The 21187-nt window shown below is 33.1% G+C and overlaps 1 protein-coding gene across 1 annotated transcript in view; it reads left to right on the top strand.

Moving 5' to 3' along the window:
* Positions 1-20394, top strand: part of LOC132737999 (SCO-spondin-like) — a gene marked incomplete at its 5' end in the record, with an annotated part of 31421 nt that extends 11027 nt beyond the window's left edge. Inside the window, 14 exon segments of the mRNA XM_060725413.1 lie at positions 362-535; positions 1148-1318; positions 1572-1754; positions 2333-2405; positions 4002-4102; positions 4620-4787; positions 7856-8026; positions 8659-8850; positions 9240-9413; positions 10172-10342; positions 10679-10852; positions 17797-17856; positions 18978-19113; positions 20218-20394. Coding sequence (XP_060581396.1) covers positions 362-535; positions 1148-1318; positions 1572-1754; positions 2333-2405; positions 4002-4102; positions 4620-4787; positions 7856-8026; positions 8659-8850; positions 9240-9413; positions 10172-10342; positions 10679-10852; positions 17797-17856; positions 18978-19113; positions 20218-20392 — 2123 coding nt within the window.
* Between the last annotated feature and the right edge of the window lie 793 nt (positions 20395-21187).

The following is a 21187-nucleotide window of genomic DNA, read 5'->3' as shown; positions in this document are numbered from 1 at the left end:
ATTAGCAACGTTTGAATGAGCATAGATTAATAAAATGTTTGTATTTTCTTATCAAGTATAATATATGTTTTACATAGTACAAATATAAGTTGAAATAGTTATGACACCCAGTCAAAACATACTTATTATAACAGATTTATTATAATGCTTCATTTGAATATAATATTTGATTCGTTCTTTGGAATTAGACGATTACGGAAGCGAACCATCGCCATGTGTGGAGTGTGTCACATGACAAAAATATTATAAATATAGGGATTCAATAACTGTCAAGGCGAGAACGGTGTATTGTGATCTAACATTGGAGTGAAATATGTTTCTAAACTGATTTAAAGCTAGATCATGAATTGTCTACCTTTAGTTGATGGACAGTGGGGAGACTGGAACGCATGGCATAGCTGTGACAAATCATGTGGCGGTGGACACAAAGTCCGAGACCGAACGTGCCAGTTCCCGCCTGATACTCCACATGGTGATAACTGTACGGTCGGCCCGGAACAGGAAATCGCTGAATGTAACCCACAATCGTGCCCAGGTAACTAATAAATATTGCAACAAATTATCAGGCATAACTGCTGATTCATGAACAAAATATGATAAACTTCACAAAAAGTATAAGTCTATAAAGTTGCGTGGCCAGGGGTTAAGGTCGTTGATTTTAAACCACTTTCTTCTCATCGCTTTGTGTTCGAATCCTGACATGAACTTTGGATTCTTTCATGTGAGTGAGCTGTCCAGCTAGCTAATGGAACGTCGGTGGTTATACTCAGGTGTACGTTAGTGCCTGAGATAATACACTGTAGGGCACCTGTGGTTTCCCTCCATCAGAATAGCTGGAACCTCGCCATATGACGTATACTGTGTCGGTGTGACGCAATTTAACCCAAACAAATAAACTTAAAGGCCTTTAAGTAGTATGACCTCATTGCCATCTTGTTTTGTTTAACAAGCATTGCGCCTGGACGCAGCCATTTTGAATCCGTCATTTTATTGGTTATTGGGTATCATACTAACGATGTTTGGTCAGTTAAATAACCCATGGTAGATAATGTAGTATGCCGTGGCTAACCGACGATAAGCTAAGACCAGAAACTTTTTATTTAGAACTATATACGTTCCTGAAAATTTTAAGTTATTATGATTCTAGTGGACGGAAAATTCAGTGATTGGTCTGCATGGACAATTTGCTCGCACTCTTGTGGTGGCGGTGTCAAGTTTCATACCCGTAAATGTGTGTTTCCAAATGGCGTGACACATGGCCAAAACTGTAGTGGGGCGAAGTCAGAACAAAACACATGTGGCACAGAATTGTGCCCAGGTAATAAATCATTTAACACACTAAACAATATTCATATTTTTTCATGTAAGTCTCCTGAATTGTCTACACATATATCTTTTATATCTAATTGTCCATTAATGTCTTAATTTTGTTCATGTTTTAAAACGTTTACTTATACAACACGGCGCATCAAGTCAACATATTATATAACTTTTATTTATCAAGGAAAAGAAAATGATACAAAAGCTAGAATTTTATTACATTATATTTATTATATTTTGGTTGTGTATAGTTGACGGAGTATGGTCAAACTGGGAATCATGGGAAACATGTCCAGTCACATGTGGCAGTGGTTCTCAGTCAAGATACAGAAATTGTACTTACAAAATAGACAGCGCAAATCCAGCACCATATGGAAACAACTGTACCGGGAGTGACGTTGATACACAAACATGCAACAATAACACCTGTCCTGGTAACAAAAATGTTTCTTATTTTTGCTTTATTCTTTATGAAATAAGATTTGCTGAAAGAGACAATTATTAGATTAAACCTTTACGTTGTTTACACTCAGAAACGTCTGCAGAATTACCGTCCGCAAGAAATTCTTCCCATGAAATGTGGCCATAAGTTTGCCCATGACAATATCATTTGTAGGTGTTACGATTACTCTGTATATCAATTTTGTATACCATTTACTCATAGGTATATTCTTTCTTTGAAACATTTTGATTACTTTTTAAAATATTAGATTCAGGAACTTTTAATCAGACTCCTCATCTCTCAATCAAATGTAAACAATATATCTTCCACCGACACACGATCACAATATAGATATCTCAAATAAGTTGAAATAACGAAAAAGAATTACAGCAACAACAAAGAAAGAAGTTTTCCAAAAAAAGGTTTATGATTTGTATTGCATGCTTTTAACAATTTAGATAATTATGATAATCATTTTCATTGTCCGCAAAATTACAACTTTCATTACATAACAGATACACCCAGTTATATTATATGTAGTTCATGTTTAACTTGTTTTTCTTATTACAGTTGATGGCACGTGGACTGAATGGGGTAACTTCACAGCATGTTCTAAAACATGTGGATATGGCGTTTCTACTAGGTTTGATAATGAGCCGCGTCACGACAAAACCAACATAATGGGTTTGCGACCAGCAGTGATCCAGACCAGCCTGCGCATCCGTACAGTCTGATCAGGATCCATACTGTTCGCTTACAAACCCTGTAACAAGTAGAAATACTGATAGCGAACAGTATGGATCTTGATTAGACTGCGCGGATGCGCAGGCTGGTCTGGATCCATATCGGTCGCAAACCCATTATGTTGGTTTTGTCATGACGCGGCTCAAATACTTATTTTTCATAAATCCTTGTATGTGATTATATGTGATTAAATGCTTTGAAATAGTTCGCACTATTGGTTAAGGTCGTAGACTTCAAACCACTTTTCCCTCACCGCTGTGGGTTCGAATCGTGAAATGGAATTAAGATTATGTAATGATTCATGTAATGAAGCTATCAAGCTAGCTTACGGAACATCGGTGGTTCTACTCATGTGCCAGTTCGTGCCTGAAATAAATGTACGGAAGGGCACCTGATGTCTTCCTGTACCAGGAAAAGCCGAAATATCACCATGTGACCTTTATAGTGTTGGAGCAACGTTAAACCAATCCAAAAAATAAATATAAAGTCGCATACATGTGGCACATGATTACAATGTTTGTTTATTTATCAGATGTTAATGAACATTTACTTTTTATCTAACTTCTGGCTATTCAGTCTGTAGGGTTTCCCAGAAACCAATAAAATTCTGTCCCATTTGATAAATATTAAATGTCCAATATGATTAGTTTGGTTATTTGTTTTCAAAGTCTCTGCACTTATTTTTTTTATTGTGCCACTACTATAGGGGGGGGGGGATTTAGATTTACCCTTATCCGTCCGTTCGCCCCTTCACTTTTTGTGTCGCAGGTAGCTCAAAAAGTAATTGACCTACAGTCATGAAACCTTATAGGAATGTTGCTCAGCATGTATAGTTGTGCACCTGTGTATTTTCATGTGGATATTTTTAGTATTTTTATAGTTATTGCCCTTGACTTAATAAAAATTTGCAATTTTCAACTTGTGTCGCACGTAACTCAAAAAATATTTCACCTAGAGTCATGAAACCTTACAGGAATGTTGCTCAGCATGTGAAGTTGTGCACTTGAGTATCTTTGTGTGGATATATTTTGTATTTTTAGAGTTATTGCCCTTGAATTAGTAAAAATTTACAATTTTCAACTTGTGTCTCACGTAACTAAAAAGTATTTGACCTAGAGTCGTGAAACCTCAAGGAATGTTGCTCAGCATGTGTAGTTGTGCACCTGGGTATTTTCGTCTGGATATTTTCAATATTTTAGAGTTGTTGTTGCCCTTGACTTAGTAAAAATTTACAATATTCAACTTGTGTTGCTCGTAACTCAAAATGTATGTGACCTGTAGGTCTGAAAGTTGACAAGAATGTTGGTCAGCATGTGTACTTATGCGCCTTGGGGTTTTCTTGTGGATTTCAGTATAAAAGATTTTTAGTTTTCACATGTAGCCAAAAATAATTGACCAATAGACATAAGATCGACAAATCGGAGGAGTGTGGGGGCACCCGTGTCCTATGGATACTTTTTTAGTTTGATAGTAATGTAAATGTTTTGTCTTCTAGAAATAGAACGTGCGAGTATCTGCCACCAGGTACACAGCATGGTAAAAATTGTACAGGATTCCACTCCGAGTCGAAATTCTGTAACACGGATGTGTGTCCACGTATGTTAATTTATTTAAAATGTTATTTTCATCTATCAACAATTATCTTCAAAATCTTTACATTTCAATCTATTCTGTACAATATATGTATTAGGTATAATATGTGTGGATATATTCCATTCAATTTCTTATCTCGATGCGAGCGTTAATAATTTGGCAATACAAGTTTGACTGTAAATGATTTCTTTGGTTTAACTAGGCTTAATTAACAATATGACATAAGACACAATACATGGGCTAAGCCATTTATATAATTTTTGAATTTGCTTTAATAAGAACTTGTTTGTACCTGTATTCATTAGTTAATTCGTACAAAATTTAATTGGTCTGCAATCCTATTGGACAATAGTAATCTGAATATGTTTGTCGTCACTCAATGCTTTAATATGATTATATAACAATCTAATATATGTATATAGGACAGAATTTCATATATCTACATGTACTTTAAATAATCTAATAAAACTTAAACAGTTTGTGAAATACTTTAATTTTTACTTCCGGTTTAATTGTACAGAAGATGCCGTGTGGGGTACCTGGGGAGAATGGTCAAACTGCAGCGCCACTTGTGGCGGAGGAAACCAGACGCGTGATCGTCAATGTGATTGGCCCACGAGCGTACACGGAAACACTTGTGTGGGTGACAATTCTGAATCCCAGGAGTGCAGCACAAACCTTTGCCCGGGTATGATGTATTTTAGATATTTGTGCATTTGAAGAAATAAACTTGTTTTCTTTAAGATCCCAGAAATGTAACATTTATGTGGGTTTATTATTTTTGTGTTTCATTTTTATATATGTATAAATTAATTGACCCTTCAAAAGAAACATGTTGATCTAAGATGACCATCCAGGTTTAGATAACACTTCGTACAAATTTATAATAAATGAATAAAATGTGTCATCGCGATTATGATTATTTTACTATGAATTCAATCTGCTTTGTAGGAGCACATTTGTCTCGGAGCACATTTGTCTAACGAAGAGTGACCGATGTGTTCGTAAACATTCATATTTGCCTAAAAATTTGGGAAATAAAGGCAGTTTGTGTTCAAACCCACACAATAAAAAAAGGAAACACTCGAAGCAAAATTTTGCCCTCACATTTTTCCATAAAATTCTTGAAAGGTAATAATTATGCCCATCTGTATACCGGCTACCAGCCATTGTTCTGTGTTTTAGGCGACTTCCAGTTAGTCAAAAACTTCCTTAAAGAATATCCCTGTTCTGCATGTCATAATGAAAATTTCTACAAGTGCAGCATCCAATACCTAAACACATATGCAGCAAGTCTATTCTTGTCGTTATTAATTGTGATACGTTTATATTAAATGCTTTAAGTTTTATAAATGATTTATGGCACTAGAAATATTCTTAGCAAAACAAGGTAGTATCTACGGTGGCATAAAGGGGACAGAATTTTCTTATTAATTACGTGCGCACACGATAGCTATTAGCCTATTACGTGGCTACGCGATACTATTACGTGCGCACGCAATAGCTATTACATGCGCACGCGGATATGTATTCCGCATTTGGAACCTGACCGGAATCCTCGCATGAATAGTTCGACGCCCCGTATATGTGTCGAACCTACAGCGGTTATGGGCTTGTGTTTTTTTGTTGTTTTTTTTTTAATCACTCGGCCACGGAGGCCCTAAAATGATCTTTGGAAGAAAATAAGAAGACCAATACACACGTATTTTGTTTTCATCAGAAATATATGTAGAAAAAAGATCCGCCATTGAAAAAGCACTTGCAACATGCATGAGTTTCTAAAATAATCCGAGTGATGCCATAAAAAGGAATATCGGGCCACTAAGAATCGGGCGAGACGCGACTTTTCAATGAGACTCGAAGCGAGGCACGATATTGTAACACGAGATCTAGCAATGTCGAAGTATCCCGTGTCACGAGATTTCAGAAATGAATAATTTTTTACTTCTTTAGATAGGGCAAGTATGAATTTATTAGTATTCAAATAATGATTTCTGAGGTAGTTAGATGCTTGTAGCCCAAAGAAATTCGCGATTAATGTGAAATGATGTGAAATTGTAAATTGTAAACATAGTAATTGACGTCAATACAAAATTCTTAATCACTTCAACTGTTCAAACTGCAAAAAAGCAGCAGATGAAAAATGCTTCAGGTAATTAGCCAATGAGTAACTTTTTGGAGCTATAAAAGTATACCAAAAGTAAAACAGCTTTTAAAGATCCTGTATTTTTTGTGATTGATATTGTTACTGTATGTATCATACACTTGGAAAATGTTATATATGTATATAATTATGCAAATAAAACAATTTTCAAACATCCAAGAATATGTAAAATGTGTACTGGAAATATTTGTGCACATTATATTTAATCAATAAGTTACATGCATTCATTTCTTATTGGAAAATTTGACTTGGAATTTATAGAAAATAAATTTCTAATTACCTCCCTTTATTTACGAAAAATGTTAAATTGGGTAATATCTTTATAGATAATGCTTATTTGAACTTACAAGATTGACAAATCTTAATTTGAACGTCATTTTTATGAAATAAAACCAGGAAAAAAATGTGTTACAGGATCTTTAAGGAATACAAATAAAAGCATTTCTCAGGCATAATGGGCCTTTAAGTGATTTTATGTAGACTATAAAGGGAATACTACTTAGCGGTATATGACCTGGAATCAATTTCTTGTCTCACGTCGACGAACGAGATGCGAAACGAGACGCGAGATTTCGGCGAGATGCGAAACGAGTTACGATATTGTATCATTCAATATGTCTGTTTGGACATAAGTAACAAATTTGTCTCCCTGAACAGCTATGCACAATGGTACAAAGGTGAAATTGAGATGTTACGATGGTACGATGATTAAAACACGATGGCACGATGGTGAAATAACGATGATGCGATGTCACGATAGACAAAAAATATTGCGCTTTCATCATCATGCAATCGCAGTTTCATCATATCGTATCATCGTATTTTCACCATCGTAACATCGTCTTTCACCATAGTACCATCATGTTTTCATCATCAAGCCCTCGTTGTTTCACAATCGTACAATCGCTTTTTCACCATTGCACCCTCGCGTTTTCATCAATGTTCCATCGTGCCATCGCGCTGTGACCATTGTACCATCGTGAACGGGCTTTTGTATGTTTCAGTGTACGCCTTTAGGTTAAGCCAATACTTGAATTAGAGATATTATAATTATTAACTTTAGGTTTTCATAAAGTAAGCATAAGCAAACCTATTGATGATTACACTTGACATGAGGTAATACGGCGAACCTCGATTCTTAAAAAGAATTTCTACCGTGGGGAAATATGTGACAAATAATTCATAAAAATGACATGAGACAAATGTGCTTTCTTATCCCTTAAAAACACATGAGACAAATATGCTTTCTTGTCCCTTAAAAAACTAGATTGGAGCACATTTGTCACACAAATGAGTTTTTTGGGGTAGACAATTGAGGTTCCATTTGTCTCATGTGGGACAAATGCGACCGCATCGGTCTTACGTAAGATATATGTGCTCCGAGACAAATGTACTCCTACACTGCTTTGATAGTTTATTATATTGTCAAGCTAATCACTGGTATATGCCATATAAATCATTATATGCTATTATAAGTAATACATGTAGTTAGCCGGCTTTATAATAAAGAATGTAACGACTGTTTCTGCTTGCTAAAAACAGCGCGCTATTTTAAAATTCTGTAACACACCGGTCACCTTGTGATCTTTAAGTTGATGGAATGTGGGCGGAATGGGACAACTGGAGTGCATGCAGTGCCACATGTAACCTTGGAAGAATGCAACGTGAAAGAAACTGCACGTATGATGACAAGGCTCCTCATGGGGCTGTTTGTCCTGGCAAAAACCTTGAAGTCAAGTTTTGCAGAGATGGACTTTGTGCAGGTTTAATATCATTTAATATAATTCAATAATTTATGCTGCTGCTATACATGGATAGAATTTATTTTTAAGAGAGATAATTATCATTCAAATGGTGCTAAATCATATGTACTTTCAAATACCAGTTAAAACTTAAACCATATACAAATGTAACAGTTTTAGTCGTGATATTTGCCAAATGCCAGGCACTCTAAAAATTCAACTAAGCGTACATTTTCATACAAAAGTAAAATAGTTTATTCTACATTTATAATATCACTCTTTATTTCAAAGCCGTATGATTTTGATTACAAAACTTCCTCATGAAACCCTAAAGGGTGTCTAAGGCCCACTTGCCCCTCGCCGCTTTAAGTCCAACTCCCGTAAGGATTTTTAAATTCTTTCATGTGAGGAAGCTCTCCAGCTAGCTTACGGAATATGCGTGGTTCTACTCAGATGTACATTCGTGTCTGAAATAATGCACGGAGGAACACTTGAAGACGTCCTCTAACAGTAAATAACAGTAAATAACAGTAGATAACAGTAAAGCTGGAATGTCACCATTTGACCAATTCTGTGTTGGTGCGACATAAAACCCAACAGAAAATGGCATGATATCTATCATATCAAAGAAAAATATTATATTTCCTTATTAGTTGATGGTGTATGGTCATCGTGGACCAATTGGGGCGCATGCTCAGTAACCTGTGGAGACGGAGGCACTCAAATGAGGAAAAGAATTTGTGCTTTCCCTATACCCGGTGCTCCTCATGGCAAAAACTGCACGGGAGATACCTCCGATTCTAAAACATGTGGAGATGAAAATAAAAACAACACTCTTTGTGCAGGTATTTACTTTTTTTTGGTTACGTGTAAGTTATCATAATATGAGTTTTGAGGAATTATTCCCAATGTAACCCATCTTATATTTCTCAGTCCTCAAGTTTTATTTAACAGTTCAGTTTAATTTGAGATGAACTATTATATGGCCTTTTGGAAAATAGATTTGAAAAGTTTATTTATTTAACACAGATAAAATATATCAAGGAAAATAAACCAAAATAAAAGTAATAAAACGTTTTAGATGAACGTGGACCTCTCTTATTAAATGTGTTTTGGCCTGATAATGATTTTGTGTCCCCTGCTACACTGTAGCTGCAGCATGCAATTGGCTATCATGAGACGACACATGTGATAACTGATGCTCTTGTGACAATCGGTTTAATGTTTTTATTAGTTGATGCAACATGGGGTCCTTGGGGTGGGTGGTCAGCGTGTTCCGTCAGTTGCGGTAATGGAGACGAGCTTAGGACACGCACGTGCGTGTATGACCCAGATAGACCGGTTGGTCTAGATTGTCCAGTTGGAGGAGAAAATATGACCCAGGCTTGCAGCAACCTTGCTTGTGCAGGTATGTATCCCTGATTAACGCTTCAATTGGCAATAAAATGCTTAAGTCCCTTATATTGTTTTGAATTATTGTTGATAGGATACCATCTGACAAAATTATAAATATTTCACCGATTTATTTATATTTTAATTTTTCTTTAAATCCATGACATTAACAGATGAAAAGTTGAACGCGAAAGAACGGCAATAGCTAAAGGTTAAACTGGTGTTCAATAAATGTAAACTATAAAATAAAACGAACAAAAATAACCCAGTTCTTTTTAGATTAATGAAACTTGTCATAAAGTAACGTTTTTTAAGTGTTCATGTATCTATTACTTAAGTATATATGGTAATATTTTTCATTCCAAAGATATAACGTTGTTTTGAATCATGAATTTTCTTTTTTGGTATGATAAACTTAATTTTAATAGCAAACTCACCTCCAGCCAGCGTCTCTTGCGGTACATAAATCCAAGCGGTGATAGACAAGTTTTTAGCAAGTCTGGCAAATATGTCTGTATGAATTACAATCGAAATGACCATTCTTTTTCAGTAATGTAACAATTAATGTTTTTAAACAGTTAAGCCAATATTTCTAGTTGAAACTTATATTAAGGTTACTTTGAGTGTAAGGATGGATAAATCTGAGAGCGTATACAAGTGAGAATATGGTCGCTCAAGATGAGAGAAACAACAATGTGTACGAGTATATAAAGGAGTTATTTCCCCCTTAGGAAAGTACTGAAATGATATTAGAAGTTCTATATTTTGAAATAGTTGATGGTGTATGGCTGACGTGGTCTACGTGGACAGCCTGTACAGCCTCGTGCGGAGGGGGTACAGAGAGGCGTCATCGAGAATGTCACTTCCAGCAGCACGTGCCGCAGGGTGATTATTGTAAAGGGCAATCTATAGAACAGACGACATGTGGTACTGACGCATGCGAAGGTTCGTTTTTTTATCATTTATTGGATGAAATCCAAATATCACTAAATGTGATAGCAGGTTGAGTGTGATGTTTGTACAACTATTTCACATGTCTACATGCTGTCATGCTATATCCTCCTGAATTGTTTGCAAAAATCCGTAATATTTGATGTGACTTGATTTTTATATCTTTCAATTCCTTTTACTGAAATGTCGTCAGTGCTTGCGGTGTATAATATTTAGAAACATAGCTACGAATTATAAATTGATGATTATCGGTTCTTATTTTCATTTCTATTGTCTTTAATCATAGCAGAATATTGCATTTTATGTAAGTATATATATATATAAATTTAGTTGACGGTGTTTTCACGGAGTGGGGGAAATGGTCGAAATGCTCGGTTACATGTGGCGGTGGCCAGCAGACGAGGAATCGCACGTGCGAGTTTACCCCGCCCGACGCGCCAGTAGGCAAGAACTGCACAGGGCCTTATGATGATACCCAGTCATGCAGTGACAACTCTTGCGCTTGTAAGTTTTATTTTCTTATCTCTTTTTGCTGTATCCTAAAACGTAATCAAAAACAAGAAACTATTAACAGTTATAATATAAGTAGTGCAATTTCCAGGTACCTTGTGCAGACAACTTTACGTCAGTCTTAATATAACCATGTATAATGATATTATTCTTTTGTCGACCTTTCATATTAACATTTACAACGCTAAATATCTTAAATAGACGTGTCCATCCTTCAATCTGGCCATGACATGTCATGATTTATATGGAGAGAACAATGCATATCATGATCAGACATCACAGCTGATATTGATCTACATTGGTGGCCTGGGTACGATTTGTTGCCGCCATAAGGCTAATAGTTAAACATATCTGACGGCGTCTGTATTAAATACAGTTTGTATCTTGTGCTGAAAATGTCAAAGCATTTCTTAAAAAATAGTAAAATATATATTGACATGTTTTGTTAAATATAGTTAACACACAAAAACACTTTCGTTTATATTTTGTTCCAGACTTTTGTTAAAAAAGAAATTTTACATACTTCTTAAAACGGTTAAATAAATGTGCATAAATAATTTTCAGCGTGCTTTTAGCTTACTTGGGTACATAGTGCTTATAATCAGTGTTTAGTATCGAGGTCTGTCTGTTGTCCATCTTCTCCCGTTCATAATTGTTTCACTCAAACATCGGGAAAAGTTTGTTGAAACTAGCCAGGGATGCTTCTTGTATGAAATATGTGTTACTGTTATTCAAATAATTTAATTTCACACAGTTCTCGTTGCCTTGACAACCGACAGCAAAATATGTAAATGATAATTTTGTCTTAAACGCAAATTCCCATATTTTTATTTGGTATGGCTGTATATCACAGCTGTAGTGCTTTACAAACTATGCCCTTGCGTAAAAGACGCATGCAAACAGATACATGCTATTTGTAATATAAATTTGAAAACATTTTAAAACGTTAGTAATTTTCAAGAGAACAAAGAAAGTAATTTACACGTTGCAACCAGAACTTTTAATCCATGTTAATTACCAAATAAATGTCAAAGTATACAAAAATGCATTAAACGCGCAGTAGGAACATAGTGATATAGTTATTCACTGCATGAAACATGTCAATTATTACTTGAATTGTAAAATATGTTTACAATTCAGGGACTCCACTGAGGTTTTTTGACATGACGGGACTGGAATTAATATTTTGAATTTATTACTCCATTTGATGTAAATCTATACTAATGTTATGCGCTGATTTTGTAGTTCTTCTGAAGATGGTTTTAATCGCAACACAATGTTCCGTTTTATATTTTAATGTTTCTTTCTTAGTGGAATACCACAGATACTATATAACATATACACAGGTTATCCTGATGTTTACAAATTAATATTAAAAACAGTAACAATTATTTCTAGTGGAAAGCCACAATACTATGTTATCACTTGGAAATCCAAAATCTAACTGTTCGATTTCTCTATCTTTACAATATTTCTAAAAATGGTTTCGTTTTAAACTGACCAATAAAATTTTAACATCTTTGTTTCTTAAATAACAAAATAACCAATCAGGTTTCAATACAAAATAATGTAAAATAGCAACATATGATTTATAACAATGGACATTTTATCAGTAATAAGGTTTAACAACTTATTAAGAGCAGACGGCTAAATTGACATTATCACCTAAATATAATAACACTTTTAGCACCATTGATTGGACAAGGAGGAAAAGCCACATTTATTCTTCCGGTTACATAATTATAAATTTGACATCTATTGTTAAAACATATAGTACCTGTAACTTAACATATTTGAAATTTCACACAATGTTTTGAAAATATGACCTTTAAGAAAATGATTATATTTATAAATTTTTGTGTTTAAAAGAAAATCATCATGCATATTTATTCATTTTTTTTTTGTAAAAGAATTTTATCATTTTTCGGCCGCACAACACTTCTCCCTCCTTTAAGACTATTTCACTCCTGTGAAATGGAGCATAAATATGTATATAACAAAAATAAATATCATTAAATTAGAATAATGTTTACGTAAGATATTCAGTTACAGACATATATCGTGAATATAAAGCACCGATTTTGCTGAAAAGCGTAAGTACCATTCACTAATAATAAATATCCTAATCACTGTCTTATTGTAAACAACACAGTTTTAATGATGTCTATTTCTGTTGTATTGCCCCCTCTGTCCTTGTTGTCTTCCATGATGATATTGACCTCTCCATTCATGTGGGAACCCAGTTTCGCATGTACTTGAAAGATCTTGATTTTCTGTTTCCTCTTTTTCGACATAGATATTTAGTTTTGTTCTTTCAAATGAGCAATCTCGTCTCTCAAGTTGTGGTTTTCATTTTTAAAGGTCATCTATTTTGGTCGTTTTTCCTTGATTCTATCATTTTCTATTTTCATAAGCTTTCTGGTTGTGTTCAGTCTCAGCTGTTCGTAATCGTCATTAAGTTTTCTTAAATTCTAAATATAAGTTTGTCCATTATCTCTAGTTTTGAAGAGTCAGTCCTAATTGTTTCCTTTAGCGAGTTGTTTTTTTGTTAAAAATGTTTTCTTTAAGTTGACTTATTTTCTAATTTCTTTTAGGGGAAGCCTCATCCTGTATTTTTCTCATTAAAATCCTTAAGTTCTTTGATTTTTTAAAAACAAGGGCCATATTTTCTGCTTTTTTTAAACTGTTAATAGTTTTAGTCATTTTGAATCGGTCAAAGATTTCAACTTCTGAAATTCTGCTGTTGAAATATTACTTACAGAATTGTTTGTTGGTTCTTCTTAAAGTAGGCATCGTCTTCATGTAAAATGGAAATGTGTATTCAGCTGTCTTGCGTCTGATGAAAGTTGTCATGCGTTCCTGGTCGCGTAGTTTTGATTGGTTTGACTTTTGTCTTACTGCTGGACGTAGACAAACTCGTGCAAAATGTCCAATTCTATTACATTTGTTGCATCTTGCCATTTTTGCACAACACTTCTCCTGTCTGTTATTATGATAAAGTCCACATTGTCCACATGATTTTTCACTTCTGAATGGCATTTCATATGTGAAACTCATTGTTGTTCTTCTTTGGGAATTTGAATTCGTAGTCTCGCTTGCTAAATTGAGAGGTTGGGAAAGACACTGATTTCCGCCACGTGTTATGCGCTGATTTTGTAGTTCTTCTGAAGATGGTTTTAATCGCAACACAATGTTCCGTTTTATATTTTAATGTTTCTTTCTTAGTGGAATACCACAGATACTATATAACATATACACAGGTTATCCTGATGTTTACAAATTAATATTAAAAACAGTAACAATTATTTCTAGTGGAAAGCCACAATACTATGTTATCACTTGGAAATCCAAAATCTAACTGTTCGATTTCTCTATCTTTACAATATTTTTCTAAAAATGGTTTCGTTTTAAACTGACCAATAAAATTTTAACATCTTTTGTTTCTTAAATAACAAAATAACCAATCAGGTTTTCAATACAAAATAATGTAAAATAGCAACATATGATTTTATAACAATGGACATTTTATCAGTAATAAGGTTTTTTTAACAACTTTATTAAGAGGAAGCAGACGGCTAAATTGACATTTATCACCTAAATATAATAACACTTTTTTTTAGCACCATTGATTGGACAAGGAAGGAAAAGCCACATTTATTCTTCCGGTTACATAATTATAAATTTGACATTCTATTGTTAAAACATATAGTACCTGTAACTTAACATATTTTGAAATTTCACACAATGTTTTGAAAATATGACCTTTAAGAAAATGATTATATTTATAAATTTTTGTGTTTAAAAGAAAATCATTATGCATATTTATTCATTTTTTTTTGTAAAAGAATTTTATCATTTTTCGGCCGCACAACACTAATAACTTAGGTGCAAAATGTCAGATCATTAGCTCGCTCCGTTTTTCCAGAATAATTATTATTATAGTGAAAAATGACCCAAAATTGAAAAGCGTTTAAACGCTTTTCAATCAAATCGGACTTAGAATAGCACAAAAATACGATTTTCAATGTATTTCTCGTATATGTCTTAGTTATATTTAATTTATAGTTCTGTTTAAAGTGCTCATATTTATCTATGTGAAAAACTAGAACGTTATGTTTTAGGCGTATAAACCTCAGTGGAGTTCCTTTAAAATCTAAGTGTATTTTTCGTTGATTTTCTTGAAATTGTTTGACTCATTTGACGGGATGCAGCTTTAAAATCGGTCTCCTTTTATGTAAGGCAAAGCTCTTGATTCATAGTTTAGAAACTGTATTATCTAGAGGCCTGATATTTGAAACTTATTTACTAAGTTTGTCAAAATTGGCCCCTGCCCGGAGATCCTTCTTTAACCTACACTTACATAGCTAAAACCTTTAAGAATCATCTTGTCAGGAGCCATAAAAGCTGAAAATTTGCCACGTGTCATTGTTTCTCTTTAGCTAATTCATTCAGAATATGCTCATTGGGTTTAAATCGAACATGTCCAAAGGATCAGCAAATATGTAGTTATTAAACTTTTAAACGACTTTTCTAAAATTGTATAGCTTACGGCTTGATATTTAATAATAATGTTGCATCACCTTGTTGCCCTCTTTTTCCAGCTTTTACCAATACCAGCGCTTACTACATAAATGTGATACATATGCATTTCTGCTTTTAAAATACATTATCTTAACCAGCAAACATTTACAATCATAAATTATTATAATAATTTATCTCAGAATTTCTCGTCTGCTAACATGTGTGATTAGTATATTTATTATGTATGATTACAGGAAACACATCGGTTGGTTCTCATGTAGCCTGGATTTTGGACTAGCTACTTCTTCATGTACATTATCTATATTCTCCTGACTTATATTTCAAATTAATATATGTTCCGAATGTGTTAATAAAGTTGATGATGGAACTGTGAATGTTTTTTTCTTAAAGAAAACAAATTTAAAACTGTATTTGGATCGAAAAAGTTTTTTTCTCCCTAAAATGTAGACAGAGTCCATCTATTATTTGTTCATTTACTTTGGCAGTCTTCTGTATTTTTCATATGTAGTATGGAATTCATCGTTTATAGATACCGATAGATACCGATAGAGAGTCACTATAGCAATTGAATTTAAGAAAGTTCATTCACATTATCTAAGATATATGCTCGGGAGGTCTTCTAACGATTTTTCAAGATATATTAATGTCATTCATCAAATATCGACTACTTTAAAACAAAAATGTCCGAGACTTAAAGACATCACATATTTGATAAAAGCTGAAAAATATTTACAATTTTTACAATAACTTATATTAATTTGACAGTATATTCCCTTCTACGCACAAATGATTGCATCGCCAATACCATAGCATTCATCGTAAGTGAACGACTTGCCACCTTCACATGCCACGAAGAGATAACTTTTCTTTAAATAAAGCGAACAAGTCTTTAATCCTAAACCATCATTCTGTAATTGAAGGTGTATTGCCTTTGCCAGTCAGCCCAGCCTTTGAATAGAATACTCGAACTTAAGGTATGACCCCCACGCCCCCACGCTCCCTATGCACAACATCCGCTTTGAAGGGTACTCAAATAGGCTAAAACCGAGGGACGTGGGTTGAAAGCTCAGAAGGGTCAACTTTTGTCCCCTTTTTTCAGCATTATTTATGTATCTCTAAGGTACATCTTAACAAATATGGTACCTGATATTTTCAAAATATTTTAAAGTCAAAACTAAATGGTAGAAATATTTAATATTTGACAAAATTAACCAGTTTACTTATTTTTTTAATTTTACAAACTTATTAATTATCCCTTATTTAAGAAAATATTAAGGTGATCTCGAATAGGCTCTCTAAGTAGGAAATGGTCGAAAAAGTGTTTAAAATTTGTAGGATAAGGTAAAAAATTTATAAATATTTCAAATATCTAGAGTAGAAACATTGAATCATTTCCCTTCTATTTCTTTACAATAATCGGTAGGAACACATTTTAATCATGCTATTATAGCATATTGTTTCTGAAAAAGACACGTTCTCATAGACAGGCTTAAATTCAGAAAAATGTCTGAAAGGTATTTTTTTTTAAATTTTACATACAGGTGTCCTTCAAAAAATGGCCTATGTTGTCAGTTTTACTGTTCCTTATAGTGCCCATTAGTGGGGTCATACCTTAAATGTGGACATATCAAAAACACACGTTCAACAAGTTAACAGACTTGTTTAAACACGAAACGCTAACATATGCACGCTATACATTCGTTTTAGTTTTCCTATTTGTCTAATTTTGAAAGAATCAACTTTTGTTTGTTACCAGTTTCATGAACAGATTTTTTGAAATTTCGATGGTGGTCGGGAATTTTTCTTGTTACACAAACCTTGTATAAGTTTTCTGGCTTTGCTTTTACAAAACCTAGCATCATAGTCGTTAAATGTTTCGGGTGACGTCTATTATTCTTTGTAATCTTAACACTAGATCATCTTTTATAGAGGTAAGTAAAGCCCATGTTCTTTTTATAGCATATTTCATGTTTGGAATATATCTTTATAAAGTAAACAAAAAAGCTGACTAGATATCTTTTTGATAAAAAATTCATATGCAATAAGAAAATTTTCTTAAAATTTGGCTTTTTTGTACTGCATATTTTATATTATTATTTTCATAATTAAATGAAGTGAATTAGATGTCACCCGAAACATTTCCGTGCTTTGCTTTGCTTTTCATTTTGCTCAATGTACTAGCAGATCATGTGAGTTTCAGATTATTTTAACTTGAAAATAAATTCAACGATGTCTTTTGTTTTGATGTTCTGGGTGGCATCTAAGTCAATTCATTAATACACTGATATCACTATCTCAGTGTGCATAATCCGTAATATGATTGTAATATTCCTGAGCTTAATCACATTCAGATTAAAAAGAAAAAAAAAGGAATTTTTATGTTTCCTACATTTTAGTACCAACAACGACTACAACCGGCCCACCTACAACAACAACACCTCTACCAACCGTGCCGAGTAAGTCACTTTATCATGAAACAATATGTCGAACGATTTTCGTTCTTTCTATTTTAACAAAATGCTTGGGCATCATTTTTTGCTTTTTTATAATTGTTCAATGTAGTGATGTTATTTTTTCTGTCTTTCAATTATCAGTAAGTTTAATACTTATAGTGCTGTGAATTTACTAATGCTTATGAAGGTCCAGGGGTACGTGTATAACTCATATTATCTCCAACCAAATGGAATCTACAAGTTTATCCTTTTATGCTCCACGAAGGGAGAGCATATAGTCGCCGCTTTATCCGTCCGGCCGGATGTGCGTCCTTCTGTCCGTTCGTCCCATTTTCTTATCCGGGACATAACTCTGAATTTACAGGAGGTATCTACAAGAAATTTTGTAGGTAGATGAATGTCATTAAATACAAGTGTAGTGCACACGAACCATAGCTCTGCATTGCCTAATTTTAAAGTAATTACCTTTTCTCATTTTCGTCTGGGATATTAACTCTACAATATATATCAACAAGAAACTTCTTCTCTGTGTCCAAGACCTATTCAGGGAGCATCACCCGGTTGAACCGGCTCTTGTGGGAGCACCAACTCTTGTACGGAGCATTACCAAATGCTTCATTTTGTCAATAAAAAGCAATTTCAAATATGTATTTAATTTTGTACTTTTTTGTATGCAACGTTAGTAAATTCTTATCCTGTAAAAAAATTGAAATTAATGTTATTTTGCTGATTTATATTTTTTAAAAACGAGAATTGAAATATTTTGCTTGTAGCTGAAATTGTGTTGCCGGACACACAGCGTTATTTGACAGACTTGGTTAAATAAATTTCCGGAATTGATACAACTTTAAAACTTTAATTCTGTTTTTCTTAGTTTTGTTCTATAAATTTGCATGAAACAAACGTTTATATTTTGGTTAAATGTAAGATTTCACTTTAAGCCAAACGTTTATACACTATGTACTTGAAACTAAATGCTTTTTTGTTTGTTTGTTTTTTGTCAATCATGAGAAGGGATTTTGCATGTGACATATATGTATGACAATAATTGTGATCAACCTACTGCGAGCTGTTTTATTGTTATCTAATTTCGGTCACTTTAATTAATTTGTTCACTGATTTAGGAAGCTGTTTCCTGTGTCAAGGACCACCTCAAATATGTGAAAAGGTGAATTTTCCAGCAGATTGTCCGCTTGAGAAACAGTATTGTATAAATACACTCACAAACTTCCAGAATGCATCAAGACTTGTTGAAATGAAGTATGTAACATTTTATAAGTATTTTAACAACAAAATTGTGTGTATAAATATTTGTCTTGACATACATTTACTAAAAATAATTATGATTTATTGTAAAATCTTTTAAGATTTATAATACTTGAATACATATATTCATCATCTGATAGGAAACTAAGTTCATTGTACTGTGTTCATCCCGTGCAATATACAAAAAAAATCTGAATCAATTGAAAAAAGAGGTGCACAAACAAACGACATAAAACATACATTGTCGCTTATATTTAACAGAACAGAATAGAACTGATAATTTATTCAGATTTGTACTTAGTGCATCATCTTGTTTAAACATATCAATAAACATATATATATTTTCTCTATTGAGATTGCAGTGAATTTCGATGATATACATGTATTACTGTATTTGACTAAAACATAGTACTATTACCATAATACTTTTACACTGTTTTGTACATAAGCAAACAAATTACTTGTAAACTAGGTTTTGTTTTTGGCTGGTGGCTTATGAAGCAATAAAGATATTGTATTGTATTGTATTGTATATGTCAACGTGAGATATAATAAGAACAGACTTATTTTTTACAGTAATGATAGAATATTGAAAACATATAAATTAAAACAATTTGACGTGTATTAGGAGATAGACAGTTATACATAGTTTGACTTACAGAAAGCAATTTCGTATACTTACAAGTTTAGTTTTCAATTTAGTACACTTACATCGTAAATATTCTTACATGTTAAAATAAGTTTAAAGTTTATTATACTTACATGGTTAGTGTACAGTTTAGTTTACTTACAAGGTCAGTATACTTACATGTTAAAGTGAGTAAAAAGTTAGTATACTTACATGGTGAGTGTACAGTTAAGTATACTTACATGTTTAGTTTACTTACGTATTAGATTGAGTATAAAGGTAAGTTTACTTACATGGTTAATGTACAGTTTAGTGTACATGTACACATACTTACAAGGTTAGTACGCAGTTGAGTATACTTACATGGTTAGTATACAGTTAAGTATACTTACATGTTAAGTTTAGTTAAGAGTTTAGTATACAGTGATACGGTGTACATTTTCTTGAGGAATTATGTATGTCAATTACAGATGTGGAACGAGAGCTGACTGTCAGAAAGGATGGTTTGAGAGATACTCCTCCGACGACAAGTGCACAAGTTTCGACCAGGCTTTTATCTACACGAACCGGTTTGACTGTGAATTCTGTTGTGCCTCTGATAATTGTAATCAATTTGTTAATCCACCAAATAAATGGCATCCATAAAACGTGGTTGAATTAAGTTTACAAATGTGTCAATCACTATATCAAAAAAAGTTAACAGTGTCTTATATTGAAGAATTTAGATATGTATATTTTTTTATAATATCTGAAAAGGTTGATAAGACGTTAGTGCAAGAGGTCTAAACACGTATTCATGTAATAAGACAATATGTTAAATGTTAAGTGAAAATATTCAGTATAGAAAAATTTAACGGTTGAAATCTTATAATATGAACGAAAATTGATACTTGTCGTCACGTGTCTTGTATACTTTACTTGTCGCTACTTTGTCGTGTATTTAGTATTCACTTAAATAAATGTGTAGAAAAGTTATAGATTATTAACAAACTGTTGCATTATAAGATGAGACAAAATTTTATTCATCCATATATCTTTTTTTCTGTATTTTTGAACGACTAATAAACGAACTTAATTAATTATAAAATATGTTTTAAAAAGTTACGCATTATTGAATCTTCAGATATTTTAGGAAACTATTTAATTTTAGCAGATATATGTAACATAGATATATTTATTCATACATAAAAATCATTTATCGTGTCTGACAACCAGCATAATGTTTTGATGATTGGTTTGTACAAAGATCACAGAAAAGATCGTTAGTTTTCTTCGTTGTACATGAAGAGAAATGTACAACTTTATTTTTATTTCAGAAAATTACTGTGGTTTGTGACAAAACCGCATTAAGTGATAAAAAGATTTTTTCCAATTTATCACATAAAAATGTCTGCAAAATTTTAATTATAAGAATTTTTTTAATCAGAACGTGTTTTCAAT

The sequence above is a fragment of the Ruditapes philippinarum genome, unplaced genomic scaffold, assembly GCF_026571515.1.
Source record: "Ruditapes philippinarum isolate M1 unplaced genomic scaffold, ASM2657151v2 ctg3523_1_1_1_1, whole genome shotgun sequence".
Classification (NCBI taxonomy): domain Eukaryota; kingdom Metazoa; phylum Mollusca; class Bivalvia; order Venerida; family Veneridae; genus Ruditapes; species Ruditapes philippinarum.
The sequence above is the reverse complement of the archived record's forward strand: the minus strand, read 5'-3'. Positions and strand labels throughout refer to the sequence as shown.